The sequence below is a fragment of the Dipodomys merriami genome, unplaced genomic scaffold (assembly GCF_024711535.1).
Source record: "Dipodomys merriami isolate MVZ:Mamm:240054 unplaced genomic scaffold, mDipMer1.0.p SCAF_184, whole genome shotgun sequence".
NCBI classification, from domain to species: Eukaryota; Metazoa; Chordata; class Mammalia; order Rodentia; family Heteromyidae; genus Dipodomys; species Dipodomys merriami.
This window is the reverse complement of record NW_027203204.1, coordinates 359,810-377,753: the sequence shown is the minus strand read 5'-3', so window position 1 is coordinate 377,753 and position 17,944 is coordinate 359,810. Positions and strand designations below refer to the sequence as shown.

The following is a 17,944-nucleotide window of genomic DNA, read 5'->3' as shown; positions in this document are numbered from 1 at the left end:
TTTAGAGGGGGGCATATAATAGGTGACTTGAATGTCATGACCTAGTGAGCCACTGGCATTTGAATCCTGTCAGGTGAACAAATTTTCCATTTTCTTTCCTTTCCTGATAAGAAATGTGTGGTGTTTCTGTTAGTCTGGAGAATTAAAATGCTTTCTTTGTTGATACAAGTCCTTTGCTAAACTTTACTGTAGGCTCCTGGTACATCTGCCATGAGAGCCTGGGCCATGTGGAGTATGGGAACTGGCACATGTGAGTGTTTTTCTGGAAGCTGAGGACACTAGACATGGGGCAAGGGCCTCCCATATGGGAGTTTCCAATTGCTTCTTTGGACTCCATTTGACTCACAGGCATGTTTAGCTTGGACTTAACAGTGTTTTAAGTATTAGACATCAAATCTGTCTTTCCGGCTTCCAGAATCTGAATCTGGTATTAGTAGGTCTGAGTCACTAGCTAGGGCTGAGTGCCCTTTGGTTGGTACACTCTTCCTCCAGTGTCTGGTCCCCATAATTCTCTGTTGTTTGTTTGCTTGTTTTTGTGGGTCATGGGGCTTGAACTCAGGACCTGGGCACTGTCCCTGAGCTTTTTCACATAAGGGTAGTGCTCTACCACTTTGAGCCACAGAGTCGCTTCCAGTTTTCTGGTGGTTGATTGGAGATAAGAGTGTTATAGACTTTCCTGCCCAGGCTGGGAACTATGATCCTTGATCTATGGTCCTCAGATCTCAGCTCTTAAGTATCTAGGATTACAGACATGAACCACAGAGGCAGGCTCTCTGTTCTTTATAATTGGTCCATTTCCCACTCTCCCCTCCTGGCTTGGCCTGGCCTGGCCTGACCTGTGTGGATATTTCACTTTCCCATGACTGAATCTTATCTTCCCCATCACCTTCTGTTGAGGTAACAAGGTGCCTGTGTTGGATGGTGTTTGAAACCAAAGCATACTGAGCCTAGCTGGTCTGGGCCATCCTCACTAGAGAGATCTCAGGTTTGGGGAGCTGAGAACACAGAGCCTAGTAACCTAAGAATCCAGAAGGGAAAGAGACCATGACCTGTATCCTGTTCCAGGCCCAAACCACTGTGTACATCATTATGAGATGTAAGTTGGATGACAGGGTGTCGACGGAAGCCGAGTTCTGTCCTGAGGATTCTCCATCGGTCAGAGTGGAAGCCATACTAGAGAATGAGTACACAATTTCCGTGAAGGCTCCTGGTAAGCAACCCCATGGTAACAGGATAACCAGATGCTTAATTCCTTCTGAAATAGTGCTGAGCTATAACTTATCAATAAGCTATACCACCAGCAGCATGAGGCCTTGGCACTTTCATTTTGCCAATGTGGTTTAGTTTTGAGGCATTATTTTAATTGTATTTCCTTGATTACGAGGAAGGTTGAGTGTTTTTCCATGTTCTCTACTTGTTGCATTTCCTCTTTTGTGAATCGAATCTTTGTGGTTTTGTGTATTTTTAACTTATTTCTTTCCCCCTCAAAACCCCTTCCGGTGGTATAGACTCCACACGTAGTATTGACAGCAGCAGAGCGAGAGGGCGAGTCTGCTCACCCAATGAGGTAGAAACAGTGTCGCCTTACAGGATCTCTCACCTTTGGCAGCCACTGGTCTTTATAGAAAGTTCCTTAAGTCACGTTTTCCTTGAAGTCCCTGGCCAACAGAAAAACAGATGCAAATCCCTCAAAACTTAAATTACAGACTGAGTGAGAAGAACTGCTCTGCAATGTGTTGGCTTATTCACCTTTTCCTTCCACCCTTCCCTCATCTCCCACCCCAGCTCACCTCCAAGGACTTTCTTCCACGACTTATTTTTTTCCTACCAGATGGATCATCTCTGTCCAGGAAGCCTTGTCATGGGATCTTTGATCTTCCTGGGCATTTTATATAGTATCTTTTCTTCTGTTCAGACCTTTCATCTGGAAATGTTTGTCTGAAGATATATTCTGGTGACTTAGTGGTGTGTGAAACCATTATCAGCTATTACACTGACATGGAAGAAATTGGGAATTTATTGTCTAATGCTGCAAATCCCGTGGAGTTCATGTGTCAGGTAAAGATGCTGAATGGTGATCTGAGCTTTTAGGGGATGCATGTTTTGCCCGTGGCTTTTCAGCCTTCAATCTGCCGGGCAGGAGACAACTAGATTTAAAACTATCTTCACCATTTTTTTTCTTCCAAATTTAATTTAGGCCTTTAAAATTGTGCCATATAACACAGAAACTCTGGATAAACTGCTAACAGAATCCTTGAAAAACAACATCCCTGCAAGCGGACTGCACCTCTTTGGAATCAACCAGCTGGAAGAAGAAGATATGATGACAAGTAAGTCAACAATCAACTATCAAGACTAGCCAGCAGGGGGCAAATTTCAGCCTGTGGTACCAGCATCCAGTCAAGTACCTGCTGCTGCTGCCTGCTCTATAGTCTATCCTGTGAGAAAGAGCTATGCTTTATAGGGTAGCTAGAGATTTTTCTCTACAACTCTTGACTATAGCCATGCATTGCTTAACAATGTGGATGCCTTCTGAGAAATGCAGTTAGGCAATTCATCTTTGTGTGAGCCTCATACAGTGTGCTTATACAAACCCAGATGGTATAGCTTGCTGCATGGCTAGGCTATTAGGAACATAGGTATGGTGTAACCTATTGCCTTTAGGGCCAAGGTGAACAAAATGGCAGGAGATTAAATCAAGCACAAGAGAGCATGATGCAATGAGGAGTCACAGTGAACACAACAGAGACAAGTCTGCTGCCCATGTAACCCAGTGTACTATTTTACAGTACATTTTAAAAATGAGTAGCAGAACAGCTGGGCGCCGGTGGCTCACGCCTGTCATCCTAGCTACTCAGGAGGCCAAGATCTGAGGATTGCCATTCAAAGCAGCCCAGGCAGGAAAGTCCATGAGAACTTATCTCCAATTAACCAACAGAAAACCAGAAGTAGCACTTTGGCTCAAAGTGGAAGAGCACTAGCCTTGAGCTGAAGAGCTCAGGGACAACACTCAGGCCCAGAATTCAAGTGCCATGATTAAAAAAAAGAGAGAGAGAGAGTAGTAGAATAGTCTAAAATAATGATTTTAAAGCATAGGCTCAAAGCATGGGTCAAGTGGTAGAGCACCTGTGTAGCAAGTGTAAAGTCCTGAGTTCAAATCCCAGTACCACCAAGAAAAAAAAATTTGTATTTTAACAAATCCATAATCCAGTAACTTTATCATTTGCTTTTTTTTAAATGCCAGTCCTGGGGCTTGAACTCAGGGCCTAGGTGCTATCTCTTTGTTTGCTCAAAGCTAGCACCCTACCACTTGAACCACAGTTCCATTACCAGCTTTTTGGTAGATAACTGGAGATAAGGGTCTCACGGGCCTTTCTGCCCAGACTGACTACTTCAATCTATGATCCTCAGGTCTCAGCCTCCTAAGTAGCTAGGATTTCAGGTGTGGCCACCAGCACCGGCTTCATTTACTATCCTTTTGTATTATATGCTGCACAAGTTGTAATGCTATGCTTTCATAGGACCGGGAGCCAGGTGGGTTGTTCATACCAGCATCATCACAGCATCGTAGGATATGTCGTGCTGTGATGTTACAATGACTACAGTGTTACTAGGGGTTGGGAAACTTTTAGCTTCATTTCAATCTTACAGGGCTTCTCACAACAGAAGTTGTTATTAGGCAAACATGGATGAACCTCCACATAGGGCTTCCACTTTCCCATTTGTCTTCTAGATAGAGTTTAAACCCCTCAGCCTGAAATCAAGCCCTTTCTACCCCCCCACTCCCCACCCTACCCCCATATGTTGCCACCTTCACCTCTCTTCACCAAGAAAAAAAGATTGTAGTTTAATAAATCCATAAACCAGTAACATTACCATTTACTTTTGTTTTCAATGCCAGTCCTGGGGCTTGGCTTCTCTGCACTGCAGCAGGTCTGAACTCTCACCTGTGTCTTGCTGCTCTACTCATAACAAAGCAGTTTCATTGTCCCTGTCTTGGTGGCCATTTACCTGACTACCTTCTTTTTACCTCCTTGTAGCAACTTAGGTAGCATTTTCTCAGTTCCACCACCTGCTCTGGCCTCCCTTGGCCTATTGGGGCCTCTGACTCCCAGAGCTGTGTGTCTTTTTTGCTATGTTGTCAGCACACTGAGGGGGTGGCTCTGTTCCCAAGGGGCTGGGTCCTTCTATGCTCTAAACAAATATTTGTCCCAGTTGGGAGCAGCAGGACCTTGTGTACATGGGGCGTGGCAGAACTGGGACAATCACACCACTTACATGAAGACAGTGCTGGGTGCTCTGGACAGGATGCCTGTTGGCGTGTTCCTGTGGGCACCATCCCCACGATCACCACGGGACACTGCCTAATAGGACCTCTGCCTCCTTTCCATCCATTCGAAGCCTTCTTTGGGCCTCTCTTTCTGGTTGCCTCTCCCCATGTAGTATGCTTGCAATACTTCACATAGCTGCTTCTACTTTCCAATATTAAACTTGGGGTTCAGGGGAGAGCATTTCAATATATATATATCTATTTTCTTAGCATACTTATTATACAATTGAAAATACAAGCTAGAGATGATAGGTTCTCTCTGTCTGTCTCTCTCTCTCTCTTTCTGTCTCTCAATCAGCAGAAAAATTTTAAAACATTCCAGGCTTTGCAGAGAAAAACAAAACATGACTCTTTCTGTACTTTGTGTGCTATGTAAACCCTTAGAAACCAGCACATTTTGGAGCTGAGGGGTATGGCTCAGTGGTAGCATACTTGTATCTGGTAAGCTTAAGGCCCTGTTTTGATCCCATGCACATGTGTGTGAGTGCACATGTGTGTGTGCACGTGCACACACACACACACACACACACACACACACACACACACACACACACCACCTTTTGAAAGACTACTATGTCTAAGGATTTTCCTAATCTGTTTAGAGACAGAAAGTAGGCTATCAGTTACTAGATCTGCTAATTAATTAAAATATGATTCCCTTTGTCATATGAGTAGATGATCCTCAGCAGTGCCTCACAGGAAGCTGTCAGATGTTGGGCCAACCAATAACTAATGACTGAGTGCCTACTGGATGCCTTGCTTAGGCCTAATACCTTCATTTCTGTGAATAAAGGTGCGTTCATTCCTACCTGTCAATTAAATTCTCCTCTATACCTTTTCAGATCAGAGGGATGAAGAACTACCTACCTTGTTGCATTTTGCTGCAAAATATGGGCTGAAAAACCTCACTGCGTTGTTGCTCACCTGCCCAGGAGCTCTTCAGGCATACAGCGTGGCCAATAAGCACGGCCACTACCCCAACACCCTAGCTGAGAAGCATGGCTTCAAGGACCTGCGGCAGTTCATCGATGAGTATGTGGTAAGGTCAAGGCAAGAGTGGTCTCCCCATTGGAGATGAACTGTGTGGTTCTAGGGCTGCCTTTCCATCAAAGATCTATAAGATTTAACCTCTAGGATGTCTTCATCTGCCTCTTCTGGCAACGGGCAGTGTATATGGAGGGCCCTGGAAATGGAGATGAGCCCTGAAGTCACGTAGTCTTGGGACCCAATTCTTGTATATACTTGGTAACCAGGTGACTTTGGGGAAAACACCTATTTTGCCTTGTTTCCTCAAATGTAGAAAGATCCTACTAGTTCTACTCAGAACTGTTTTGAGGATAAAATGAAGTAATGTATGTGAAACATTCAAGTTAAAGAATTGACCTCAACAAGAATTGACAAGGAGGGGCTGGGAAGGTGGCTCAGTGGTAGAGCGCTTGCCTTGCATGCCTGAGGCCCTGGGTTTGATTCCTTAGCACCACATAAACAAAAAGAAAAAAGCCGGAAGTGGCTCTGTAGCTCAAGTGGTAGAGTGCTAGCCTTGAGCTGAAGAGCTGAGGGACAGCACCCAGGCCCAGAGTTCAGGCCCCACGACCGGACCCAAAAAAAAAGAATTGACAAGGACATTCATATAATGAGTTAGTTGAAGGTTGATGCTCCCAACCCACTTCCCCATTCTCTGACTCTATCAACCTCCAAGGTCTTTGGTGGCATGTTTCTAGCCACCTTGACCATCTTTAGGTCCAGGTGAATGGTATTAGAATTGGTTCTTCCTTATAGGGACCACAATGAGGCTCTGGCACTGAAGGAATATCAGGGAGTTCAACCATAAGACCTGATAACCACTGACTAGCCTCTCTTTTTGACCCTCTCTGCCTGGGTCTGACCTCAAGACAAGTAGACACACCCAGCTCATCTGTACTTCTTGTCTTTCCTAGACCATTGACTTCTAGGTTCTTCTCTGAGTCTGATCTCACCCCATGCCTATGATTTGTTCCATGTCCTAGTATTGCCTCTGTACTCTTGGAAGCAGCCACTCCTTTCTGGTTTTCTTCTTCCTTTGTAGATACACAAAGGGGGCACAGCAGGAGTCATGCTTTGTTTTTCTCTACAAAGCCTGGAGCACTTTAAAATGTTTCTGCTGATTGAGAGAGAGAGAGAGAGAGAGAGAGAGAGAGAGAGAGAGAGAGAGAGAGAGAGAGAGAGAGAGAATCTACCCTCTCCAGCTTGTATTTTCAATTACATAATAAGTATGCTATGAAAATAGATACATAGTGAAATGCTCCCCCCTGAACTCCAAGTTTAAGATTGGAAAGTAGAAGCAGTTATGTGAATGATAGCAAGATGATAGCAGTGTGACCTTCATGACTTCTGATGTCCTTCTCAGGTATCTAGAAACTGAAGAAACTTCTAGAAACTGAGAGGCACTTGGAAGAGCCTGCCAGAGGGTCAGGGTTTGCCCTGAAGGTGTTCCCTGGAGATTGCTAGCTACATATGTGCAGGAACATTTTCATGCAACCTTATCCACCCCACTGCATTTCAGTGCGGCTGCGCATGAAAGGCCACGGCCTTTGTATTATTTGTTCCCTTTTAAAGATGTAGGATGTAGTAAAAAGTTCAATGCCAAGATTATATATAAGCTTTGTGCTCAAGCCCTAAGGTTTTCTAAGCTTAGTTTTTCCCTTTCTCAAGCAGTGTGGAAAGGCTGGAGTGAGATAACTTGTGAGCCTATACTTAGCATTGAACTTGACTCCTAAGAAACACTATGAGGCAGTAACTTTTTAATTCCTATCCTCTAGTCACTGAACTAATTTAGCCAGTATTTCTTGAATGCATAAGACACATATTAGGGAGAGATAGGAAGATTAAGAAAAATAATAATGAGGCAAGAGAAGAAAAAAGGCATAAGCCTGACCTGAAGGAGTTCTTAGTCAGATAGGGAGCGCAGCCATACACAAGCAACTGTGCCCGGCTTCCTATGCCTGGCAGGCCACTCCGGCCCTGACGCAGCCCGCTCAGCTAGGTGCCACAGCATGCCATGGGCCTATCTTCTCTTGCAGGAGACTGTGGACATGTTGAAGAGCCACATTAAAGAGGAGCTGATGCAGGGGGAGGAGGACAACTCTGTGTATGAGTCCATGGCCCACCTGTCCACAGACCTGCTCATGAAATGCTCCCTCAACCCGGGCTGTGATGACGAGCTGTACGAGTCTATGGCAGCCTTTGCTCCAGCAGCCGCTGAAGACCTTTGTAAGTAACCCAGGCCACTTCTGCTTCCATTCTTCTGCTGGTTCATAAAAGGGAAGTCCCTTTCATCCAGAAAGATAAAGATTCTGTGTCATATAGTGTCTCATTTGTAGTCAACTGCTGTGGCAAGCAGAATCCTCCAAACTTCCTCTTCTGTGACCGCTAGGAGAGTCTGCCTGGGGTCATGAGTCTGATGACATGGCCTCAAGATAGACAAACTCAAACAGGGCTCAAAGCCCCAGCAGCCCCAGTGGGCCTGTTTTATGACCATTTGTAAGGTCCCCTTTACTATCCATCAGGAGATCCATGTATAATACAGCCCACTCTTAGAAATCAAATACATTGCCCTAGCCAAAATGCAGAAGAGACGTAAGGGGAGGAGATATGTTTGGCATACCTGCCCATGATGGCATATGAAATCATCTTGTGCAGATGCCACACACACAATCAGTCTCAGCAGCTCACTGACACATCTATTTTTTTTGATGACTCAAATGCTGCAAGTAACACTGGCATCAACACTTAGGTTTTCCTTAATGTTAAACAATTCTCCACAATTTCGTAGTAACTGAATTCCTGAAAAATTCAGTATATGCAAAAATAAAATGTGTTAATATATGAAATGGTGTAAGTTCTAGGCTCAGAAAATTATAAGTAGGTTTTCTAGAAGAGAGGAAGCAGTCTGAATTCATTGAGCTAGTGTAGAGTAAATTTACCTCCAAAATTAGGCATCACAGCATGACTTTCCTTATAAACAATTTAACAGATGTTGCCCATTTTTTGTTATCTTATTTTTCTAATTTTAAAAATAATATATGTTTGTAAAAACCTTAAATAAGGGTGGATAAAGAGAAAAACTTAAAATAGGAATAGAATTGAGTGATACAAGTTTCTATGATTTTCAACCATTATAACATTTTTCAACCATTATAACATTATAACATAGTTTGGTAGGTATATTTTTTTCTGTCTTGATCCTTATATCCACTGACATTAGATTAGAAGACATGTACACATCTATACAGAATTGTACAAATATGTGCACATATATCATGAGCAGTTTTTTTCCTAACATCTTCGTCTATCTAGAGGGTCATGGTGGATATATTTCTTTGTTGTACAGGGCAGGGCTGTCCCATACTTTGCCGGTTTATCTATGTGTCATTGTCTCTCCTGATAAATGTGTGATGATAATAATCAAAAACACTCTTGTATCCGGGCACTGGTGGCTCACACCTGAAATCCTAGCTACTCAGGGGATTGAAATCTATGGTTCGCAGTTTGAAACCAGCCCAGGCAGGAAAGTCGGTGAGACTCATCTCTAATGAACTACTCAGAAAAGGCCGGAAGTAGCACTGTGACTCAAGTGGTAAAGCTGTAGCCTTGAGCAGAAGAAACTCAAAGACAGTGTCTAGGCTTTGAGTTCAAGCCCCAGGACAGTCCTCTCCCCCCAAAAACAAACAAACCAAAAAAAACATCAACAACAGGAAAAACACTCATAGATCTTCAGAACATCCTCTAGGGGCAGTGTGCTACCCTTGAAAGTTGCCGTTTATTGTAAATGATGTTGGGTTTCAGTGTACATGCTGGTGGTAAGAACCACACAATGGGCTCTCTTACTGATGTTTACAGACATTCACTATCAGGTACTCAGCACTCCAAAGCTCTGCCACAAATTCACCCTCCTTCCCTCTGTGCCCAATTCATAGATTCTAGAAAGTCAAGACAAATATCCTCCAATGTCACTTCAAAACAGAAGGGCTTTCTGGAATGGCTACACTGAATACTGCTACCTTTTCAAGGCTAGTAGAGAAGTAAGCCTGTATGATGTGGGTGGTGGGTGTTAGGCATTTGCTAGTCTTGGAACATTCCTTTGGGATGAAGGGTGGGGTAAGCCCCCTTTTAGCACCTAAGATGCAGACCAGAAGCATTAGTGGAAGCTCTTTCAGAATGAGCTATGGCCTGGCAGAGAGATGAGAAGCAAAGGCATTACCCCTACTATCCATAGCCTTTATCACATTGAATAATGAGATGCCTGCACTTTATGGAAGGGGAAATAGAGGCAACAGAGAGGTTAAACAATTTTCCCAAAGTCTCACAGACAGTAAATCTGACAGAGACTAGGTTTAGATTCATTTCTCTGTCTCTAGGACCATATTCTTTATCCCAGGCTAGAAGGCTTCACCTAATATGGAGAATTTGGGTCCTGATTTTCTTTAGGAAACACCTGTCCTCTTTAGCTGTATTTCCCTGGTGTATGGCTCCAGAAGTAAATGAAGCCACCTCTGGCGATGGACAATGGCCATGGTAGTGTTGTGTGTAATTCCAGCACTGGGGTAGGCAGAGGCAGGAAGAAGGGAGGAGGATGGACTAGACTAGGCTACCCAAACAGCAATAACCACCACCAGCACACACACACACACACACACATACACACACACACACACACACACACACACACACACACACACATCCCATCACTCTCTGGTGCCCCCTGCCTTCCATACCCAGCTTACATTTCTAGAGCATCTACTTGCCTTTCCTGGGTGTACAGTTCTTTCCTGGGGATACATGGCCAAAGACTAGTCCTTTCTATTGTGCAACAGGGACTCTTTCAGAAAAGAATACTTGGAAAATTACCAAGACCCACTGGGAATCCAGAGAGAGTGCATCCTTTCTGCCCCATCCTGTAGTTATAGAAATAGCTCCAGAAGTGTTGAACAGTCAAGGTTAAGTGCCCACTTCACTGGCAGGGAGAGTTGACAAGTCTTCATACTTGTTATCCCCTGGATTCTTCAGCTCAGGGATTCCTCCATTACCTGGCTGGAATCCAGCAGAGAATGCTAAAGGTGTTCCTGCCATCACACGTCATCTGCAGGTCCCCTCAACAGAAGAAACAGCAGCAGAATACTATGGGCTAGACTACCCATGGGCATATGGAGAGGCATGCTATAGAATGTGTTGTTGTTTGGATGGAGAATGAAACCCGGAACATTTTTTTTATTTGCCAGGTCATATAAATCTGAATTTTCTGACTGTAGACATGATTTGGTTTGTTATTCCTGTTTCTCTTGGGTTTAACTTGGACAAAGACTGTCTGACTGATGCAGCAGCTTGGGCATGGGGAAGAATCATTCATTTTACTGACAGCGCCTGTCTATGTGTGGAGGCGGCCTGGGTCAGAAGGAAGCAGAATAGAAAACAAACTGATACATAAGATGCGTATTGCGACTCTACCCAGAGCAGTGATAACTCAGAGTCTCTGGCAGTCCTTTAAAGTCCACTGACTGCCTTTATCTCTGCTGTCTTATTGGACTGTCCTTGGGCTTGGTAGATAGAATTAGCTACATTTTACAGGGGAGATAGTGAAGCCTCCAAGATTTAGTAGCATTCTTAAGTCCGATCAAGGCAGGACTGGATCAGGAATTGGAGTCTTTGCTTTTGCCACCAGCAAGTCTGTTTGCTGCCCCTCTGAGGTTGAGAGGCCTTCCTAGCCACCCTGCTGGGGTCTGCATTTGCCCACCCTGGGCTGGACACTTTACAGGAGCTATTTCTAAAGTCTAAGAAAATGAAGGTTATTTACAGACACCCTGCATGATGACAATTCTTAAAAGCTGAAAGTCATAATATTAGGGACCCAGGGTTATATCTACTGTCACTCATCCACTGAACTCAAGGGGTAAGCATTAGAGAGTGCAAGGCTTTTGGCCAATTCCTTACCACTACCTTGGAGATTCCCTAACTGGTCTTGAGGCAAATCTGCCTCTTTCTGGCTTAAGTTTGGGTCCCCTTCACCAAAGGGAAACTCAAACAACCACTGAATAGGGAGGTTATAGTGTTGAATGTAGGGGAGCTAGGAGGAGATGTTAGGGTCTAACCCTAAGATTTTATGATTTTTTTTTTGCCAGTCCTGCAGCTTGAACTCAGGGCCTGGCAACTGTCCCCGAGCTTCTTTTTCTCAAGGCTGGCACTCTACCACTTGAGCTACAGCACCACCCCTTTTGTCTTTTTCTGTTTCTGTGGTACAGAGGAATCAAACCCAGATTTTCATGCAAGCTAGGCAAGCACTCTACTACTAAGCCAGATTCCCAACCCAGATTTTCTGATTTTGACCCAGTCTAGTCTCCACCTGAACTTGTGTGAGCACTCTCCCTCTCCCTCTCCCTCTCCCTCTCCCTCTCCCTCTCCCTCTCCCTCTCCCTCTCCCTCTCCCTCTCCCTCTCCCTCTCCCTCTCCCTCTCCCTCTCCCTCTCCCTCTCTCTCTCTCTCTCTCTCTCTCTCTCTCTCTCTCTCTCTCTCTCTCTGTCTTTAGTTTAGATATGCTGCCACCAGGTGGTGGTAACTACGTGTCTTTTTTTTTTTTTTTAATCAGACCTTCACCTTTGCTCCCAGTTCTCTTGAGATTTTTTTTTTTTTTAATTCAGGCCCTACAAATTTAAATAATTAGCTTCTCTACATAGGAAAGCAATGCCTCTATTAAGGAGATGTTTATGCAAACAGTGAATAAAAATCAAGGCAAACCTCTCTTGGAAGTGTTTCCTTGGTTAGTTCTTTTGTCTCTGCCCTTACCTTTGTGAATAATGTGCAGGTCCTAGTGGTCCTTTGATTTCGATTATTTGTTTCATTTGAAAGCTTTAGCTAGTAACCAGTCATTTGTCTGAGGCTCTGGTAAGGAGGCTGTGGGAGCCAGTGCAGGCAGGCCCTTTTCCAGGCTGTTTCCAAGGTAATTCACTGGTGGATTGGAGCTTTGCTTACATATCTCACAGGCTTATCTTTCTTCCATAATAGAAGGGAGCCAGAGGAGTAGTATCCTGCTACAAGAAACTGCAAATGCTCAAGGGTCTCTCTAATGAGACCGGAGTGCTCTTCAGCTTCATGTTACCCTAGATAGAAGTTTTCCTTCCACCCCCTACCCACAGCCCTCCCTTGTAGCTCTGTAGCAGCTCAGGTTTGCATGTGGCAAAGAGCTGCCTTGCCCAAAGCTAACTGGCTGGCTTCCTCTGCAGTCTCCTTAGTAACTAGGATCTTGTTACAGATTTTCTCCAGGAGTTCATGGCTTCTTTATTGGAATGTTCTGATTATAGCCCCCTCTAAGAGCACAGTCCTCCTAGGCTGGAGAGCACAGTTAGGTACTATGAGTAACCCACAGCACAGCTCCCCACAGATCTGAATCTAAGCAAAATCATTAAGTGACTGGTTTGCTTCTGCAACATGTTGCCTATCTTGTCTGCAACTTTTCCTTCAGGACCCTCCCTTCCTGTGGCTGTAGAGGCTCTGTCTTCTTCTGGCTATTCTTTTGGGGAAGATTCTGGTAGCACTGGGTCAGGGCTGGTGGTACACCAGCTAAGAGAGAGCTCCCACAGAAGCACGGCTGTGACTCAAAGAGGTTTATTTCCCAATGCTTTCACTCCTGCGGAAGTGCAGCCCTGTGTTAGGGATTTAGACAGTTAATGAAGACAATGGATTGAATGTTTTAAGTCAGTAAGATGAAAATCCTCACCACCAGCAGCCCTGCCTGTCTCCAGACCCACACATCTTATGGCTCTGCTTTCCTGGAGGCATTGTACAAGGGTCAGCTTGGACCCTGGTTACTTACATGTTTCTCTGGTTAAGCTTCGGCTTAGGAAGTATGTCTAATGCCTTTGTATCATCTCTAGTGCCCAGTATAGTGCTGTTTACAACAGGTGTTCACCTGGTTCTTGAATTCGAGGTACTGGGGGGGGGGAGATGTAACCCTAGACTTTGTGGAAGTCTATGGCAAGTCTTTGTGGCAGGTATGGGATAGTTTATGGATATTCCAATGCCAATTATTCACTTTACTGACAGGTAGTTATGAGCCACTGGCTCATATGGGACGTGTCAGAAGGACAGTAAACTCGTGAGGCTGCTCCAGGCTGCCTTTTCTGTCCTGTCCCCAGGCGATCTCTGCTCCTTCTGCCTATATTGCTCTTCCTTTTCCTCTGCTTGAGTAATGCCAAATTCCTTCACAGAGCCCAAACACCACCATATGCATGCATTCATTTCTTGATGTTATCATTAGTTTATGCATTCACTCATTCATCCATTCAATACATACTTATCACACCTTTCCTAAATCCAAGTCATATGTGCCTGGTGGTGAGCAGTTAGTAGGCAAGCTGGCATGATCCCACGCTTCTGGAGTTTATATTCTACTGGGAGATCTCAGTAATAAACAAAAATACCTGGTAGTTGAATATATATATCCACACACTGTGGCAGTGTCATGCACTGGAGGAAAAGGATGCTCTGCTTTGAGAATGCAGACAAGGATCACGTGGCTTAGCAGGTTGCAGTCCTCCGACTCCATTACAGATGTGTCCCATGAAGGAGCTATCCTTCATGGAACAGGATTTATGTGTCAAGTAAGAAAACCATGGAGCAGACTTGTTGTTTCTCCTAATCTTTCCATTCCTAACCCTTCTTTTTTTATTGCCAAAGCTAGCCATCACTTCTTAGCTCTTCTTAACGCCTCTGATTTCAGACTGCCTTTCCCTCTGTGTGTGTATGTGTGTGTGTGTGTGTGTGTATGTGTGTGTGTGTGTGTGTGTGTGTGTGTGTGTGTGTGTGTGTGTGTGTATCTGTCTGTCTATCTCTGTCTTTCCTATTACTTCTCCATCTGGGTATGATAAAGTTGGTTTTTATTGACTTTGTTAGTTAAGCCGTTCCATTATATTTGGGTGTTAATGAAGCCAACCAAGTTTCAAGTAATCATCAGATGTGTTTTTCTTGCTGCTCCTTGCTCTTCAGTTCTTTCTTTTTGGCTACAAAAGATAGGTACTAGTCTGTTGGCCTTTCTTTTTTTTCTTTTTTTTCTCTTGGTCATGGGACTTAAACTCTGGGCCTGGGCACTGTCTCTCAGGTCTTCAGCTCAAGGCTAGCGCTCTACCATTTGAGCCACAGCAGTTTTCTGGTGATTTATTGGAAATAAGAGTCTCATGGACTTTCCTTCCTGGACTGGCTTTGAACCATGATCCTCAGATTTCAACCTCCTAAGTAGCTAGGATGACAGGCATGAGCCACCTGTGCCCAGCCTGTTGGCCTTTCTCAAAGAACTGTCTTTCAGTAGATGACATTTGATTATATTACACACTCAGACTGTGTTTTGCATTAAATTAATCACCTATGATCTGCAGCTAATGCTAAATGGTCTAGATTTATGTCCCATGAGAAGACTTCTATAGGGGATCTTTGGGAATGCGTTATCTTTAAATCAGGTGCCCTCTAAGGTGTTTTCTCATCTTGCAATCTGTTCATGGTCTAATTCAAGCTGTTCTTGCCCTCTAAGGTGCCCTTTCATCTTGCATTGTGGAAATGGATCATTGCTGACCAACTCAAGGTCTGCCACTGCTCTTTCAGGAGGAGGCTGTGACTCAGAGGCTTCTCATTGTTATTGTTTTTCTCTGCTGAAATGAAAGAACTTTGTACCTTCTTCTTTAGGCTAGTAGGTTTCTATGCCTTTCAGTTTATTTTTAACTTACAAGTGATGAAGGTCAAGTGCTTGGAATCTGAAGTGCAAACCACGAGCATCCAAGAATACAGGGATTTGTTGTTACTGCTTCCTTCAAAAAAATACCCTTTGTCTGGAAAAATACCCTTTGCCTTCAGAATTTTTTATGTATTCCATCAACCCTGTGCAATTCATTGTCCTTCTGGGTTATATGTATATAAAGAGTTGTCAAGTCCACAGGAGAATTGTCAACATACAGGTACACACAAAGAATTGTTAAGAGGTCCTATTACTTACTGATTCCAAACAACTAGAAAAATTTAAATGTATTATTATAGAAGTAATATCTTAGCTGAGTGCTTGTGGCTCATTCCTGTAACCTTAGCTACGCAGGAGGCTGAGATCAGAGAGTCATTGTTTAAAACCAGCCCAGGCAGTAAACTCCATGGGACTTTTATCTTCAGTTAACCACCATAAAGCCAGAAATGAAGCTGTGGTTCAAGTGCTATAGCACCAGCCTTGAGCATACAAAGCTAAGCAAGGCCCTGAGTTCAATCCCCAGCACTAGAACACACACACAAAAGTAATATCTGTATTAGGACTGCCTAATACAGGTATGATAAATTAGAAAATAATGCTTTAAAGTATATTTTGTTATCTTTAAGGTAGTTGTACCAGTTGCCATTCAACAAAGCAGCTTATGAATACAATGGTTTTACATTTAATTTTACGTGCCAATGCCAGTTGGACCAGTTTGGAGTACCGGGGTATTGAGAAAGATCATGAGGCTAGAAAGAAAGCTGTGATCAATTAACAATGCTTTCGATGAATACCTACAGAGAGCGGAGGCCCTGGTGTCTAGCTGCTGTTAACAGTCCCAACTCAAAACTTTACATAGGTTATAAAGTATATTGAATCTCTTTCTTTGTATTGTAAAAGGAAAGAAACTTATTTTAAGCCATTTTTCCTAAGGTAGCACACATATCCAGAAGACCCCATGGAGACCAGATCTGCACCAGGATAGGCTGCCCAGGCTGTGTGAACTTGGTGGTTTCTTATCCCCTTGTCTCCTTATCCTCGTATGGGAAGAGATTCATGTAGCTGACAGTGTCTAGCATGTGGTTCCTTCTGGCTGTGTGTGTGCACATGCTAGATTAGTGGTAAAGGGGAAATGAGTTAAGGTTGCTAACAGACAACCTTGAGACTAGGAAAATATCCTAGATTTGCTGGCGTGGTCTATGTAATCGAAAGGGTCCTTAAAAGAGGAAGCTACAATTTCTGGCTTGACACTGCTGGCTTTGAAGATGGAAGAAGAAGCATGCAGGTGTCCTCTCAAAGCTGCAAAGAGACAGATGCTTCTATGAACTTCCTGAAAGGGAATGTACCCTGAGAAACTTTCATGTTCACTCAGTGGGATCCATTTCAGACTGCTGGACTATAGAACTATTAGATGAGAAAGTTATGCTGTTGTAAGTGGTAATCTGTCATAGCAGCCATGGAAAACTAACATGCCCACAAAGTTGCCTCAACATAGTAATATAGAATGATGACCAAGAGTACTTGGGGCCTGGCACTATAGCTAAGCATTTTCTTTTTTTTTTTTTTTTTTTTTGGCCCAGTTGTGGGGCCTGAACTCTGGGCCTGGCCGCTGTCCCTCAGCTCTTCAGCTCTTCAGCTCTTCAGCACCACTTCCGGCTTTTTTCTTTTTGCTTAGTTGGTGCTAAGGAATCGAACCCAGGGCCTCATGCATGCAAGGCAAGTGCTCTACCACTGAGCCACCTTCCCAGCCCTAGCTAAGCATTTTCTAAGCCTGTCTCAACTGGCCCATCCTATAAGCAGGAAGGGAGGTGGTTTAATCCCTGCTTTACAGAGGAGGTTATAGAGGCTTATCAATTGACTTGCCTAAGGAAACAGACCTTGTTAGAGTTGGAGCTGGGATGTGAAGCTGGAGCTCCAGCATAGCAAAGTCCATACTTCTGGCTAGGATGTCAATCTGCACAGTTATTTAGTAACCAGTGTTCTGGGCTTCTATTGTGTGGGCTCAGCTTCTCTGACTTACTTATGTTTGTCCTGAATGTAGACTGTTTCATTGGCAACAGCCCTCATCAGTGCCTTACTTGCCTTCTCCTGTATTTGTATACCCCCTTCTTCCTCTTCCTTGCACCCTTACCTAATCATGGCTGTTCAGCTCTGTATTATATCCTCCAACTCTAGACTCTGTCTCTAAGATCAGACTCTACCTGTGATCCTAGCTGTGCTAAGTGGACCAGCAGGGACTGAAGAGCTGCTAGTACTGCCTTAAGGCATTGGTTCTCTGCTAAGCCCACTAAAAATGCATGTGCCTAGGAAAGTGCAAAGCATATGGACACAGGGTCTTTTAAGTCTAAGCTGTAGTACAGTCTTGGCAAAAGAGACAAGAAAGCTTGAACTCAGAGCCACCATTAAAAAAAGCCTCACTAGCCTCATTTGTGAGTTAGGGTTCCTAACTTTGTTTTTAGTCATGGGGCTTGAACTCAAGACTTACAGTGTCTCTGAACTTTTCTGCTCAAGGGTAGCACTCTACCACTTTGAGCCACAGCTCCACTTCCAGTTTTCTGGTGGTTAATTGGAGATAAGAGTCTCACGGACTTTTCTGCCAAATCTGGCTTCAAATCTGATCCTCAGATCTCAGCTTCCTGAGTAGCTAGGATTATAGGCATGAGCCACAGTGCAAAAGAGCTCAGGGGGGCTGGGAAGGCGGCTCAGTGGTAGAGCGCTTGCCTTGCATGCCTGAGGCCCTGGGTTCGATTCCTCAGCCCCATAAAGGAAAAAGCCGAAAGTGGCGCTGTGGCTCAAGTGGTAGAGTGCTAGCCTTGAGTTGAAGAGCTGAGGGACAGCGCCCAGGCCTAGAGTTCAAGGCC

The 17,944-nt window shown here is 44.2% G+C and overlaps 1 protein-coding gene across 2 annotated transcripts in view; it reads left to right on the top strand.

The window, feature by feature from the left end:
• Positions 1-17,944, top strand: part of LOC138830116 (phosphoinositide 3-kinase adapter protein 1) — a 116,994-nt gene that overhangs the window by 57,924 nt on the left and 41,126 nt on the right. For both annotated transcript variants that reach the window (XM_070026521.1, XM_070026522.1), the window contains 5 exons: positions 1,066-1,210; positions 1,916-2,058; positions 2,198-2,330; positions 5,173-5,369; positions 7,390-7,579. In XM_070026521.1, coding sequence (XP_069882622.1) covers positions 1,066-1,210; positions 1,916-2,058; positions 2,198-2,330; positions 5,173-5,369; positions 7,390-7,579 — 808 coding nt within the window. The remainder of the gene's footprint in view (positions 1-1,065; positions 1,211-1,915; positions 2,059-2,197; positions 2,331-5,172; positions 5,370-7,389; positions 7,580-17,944) is intronic.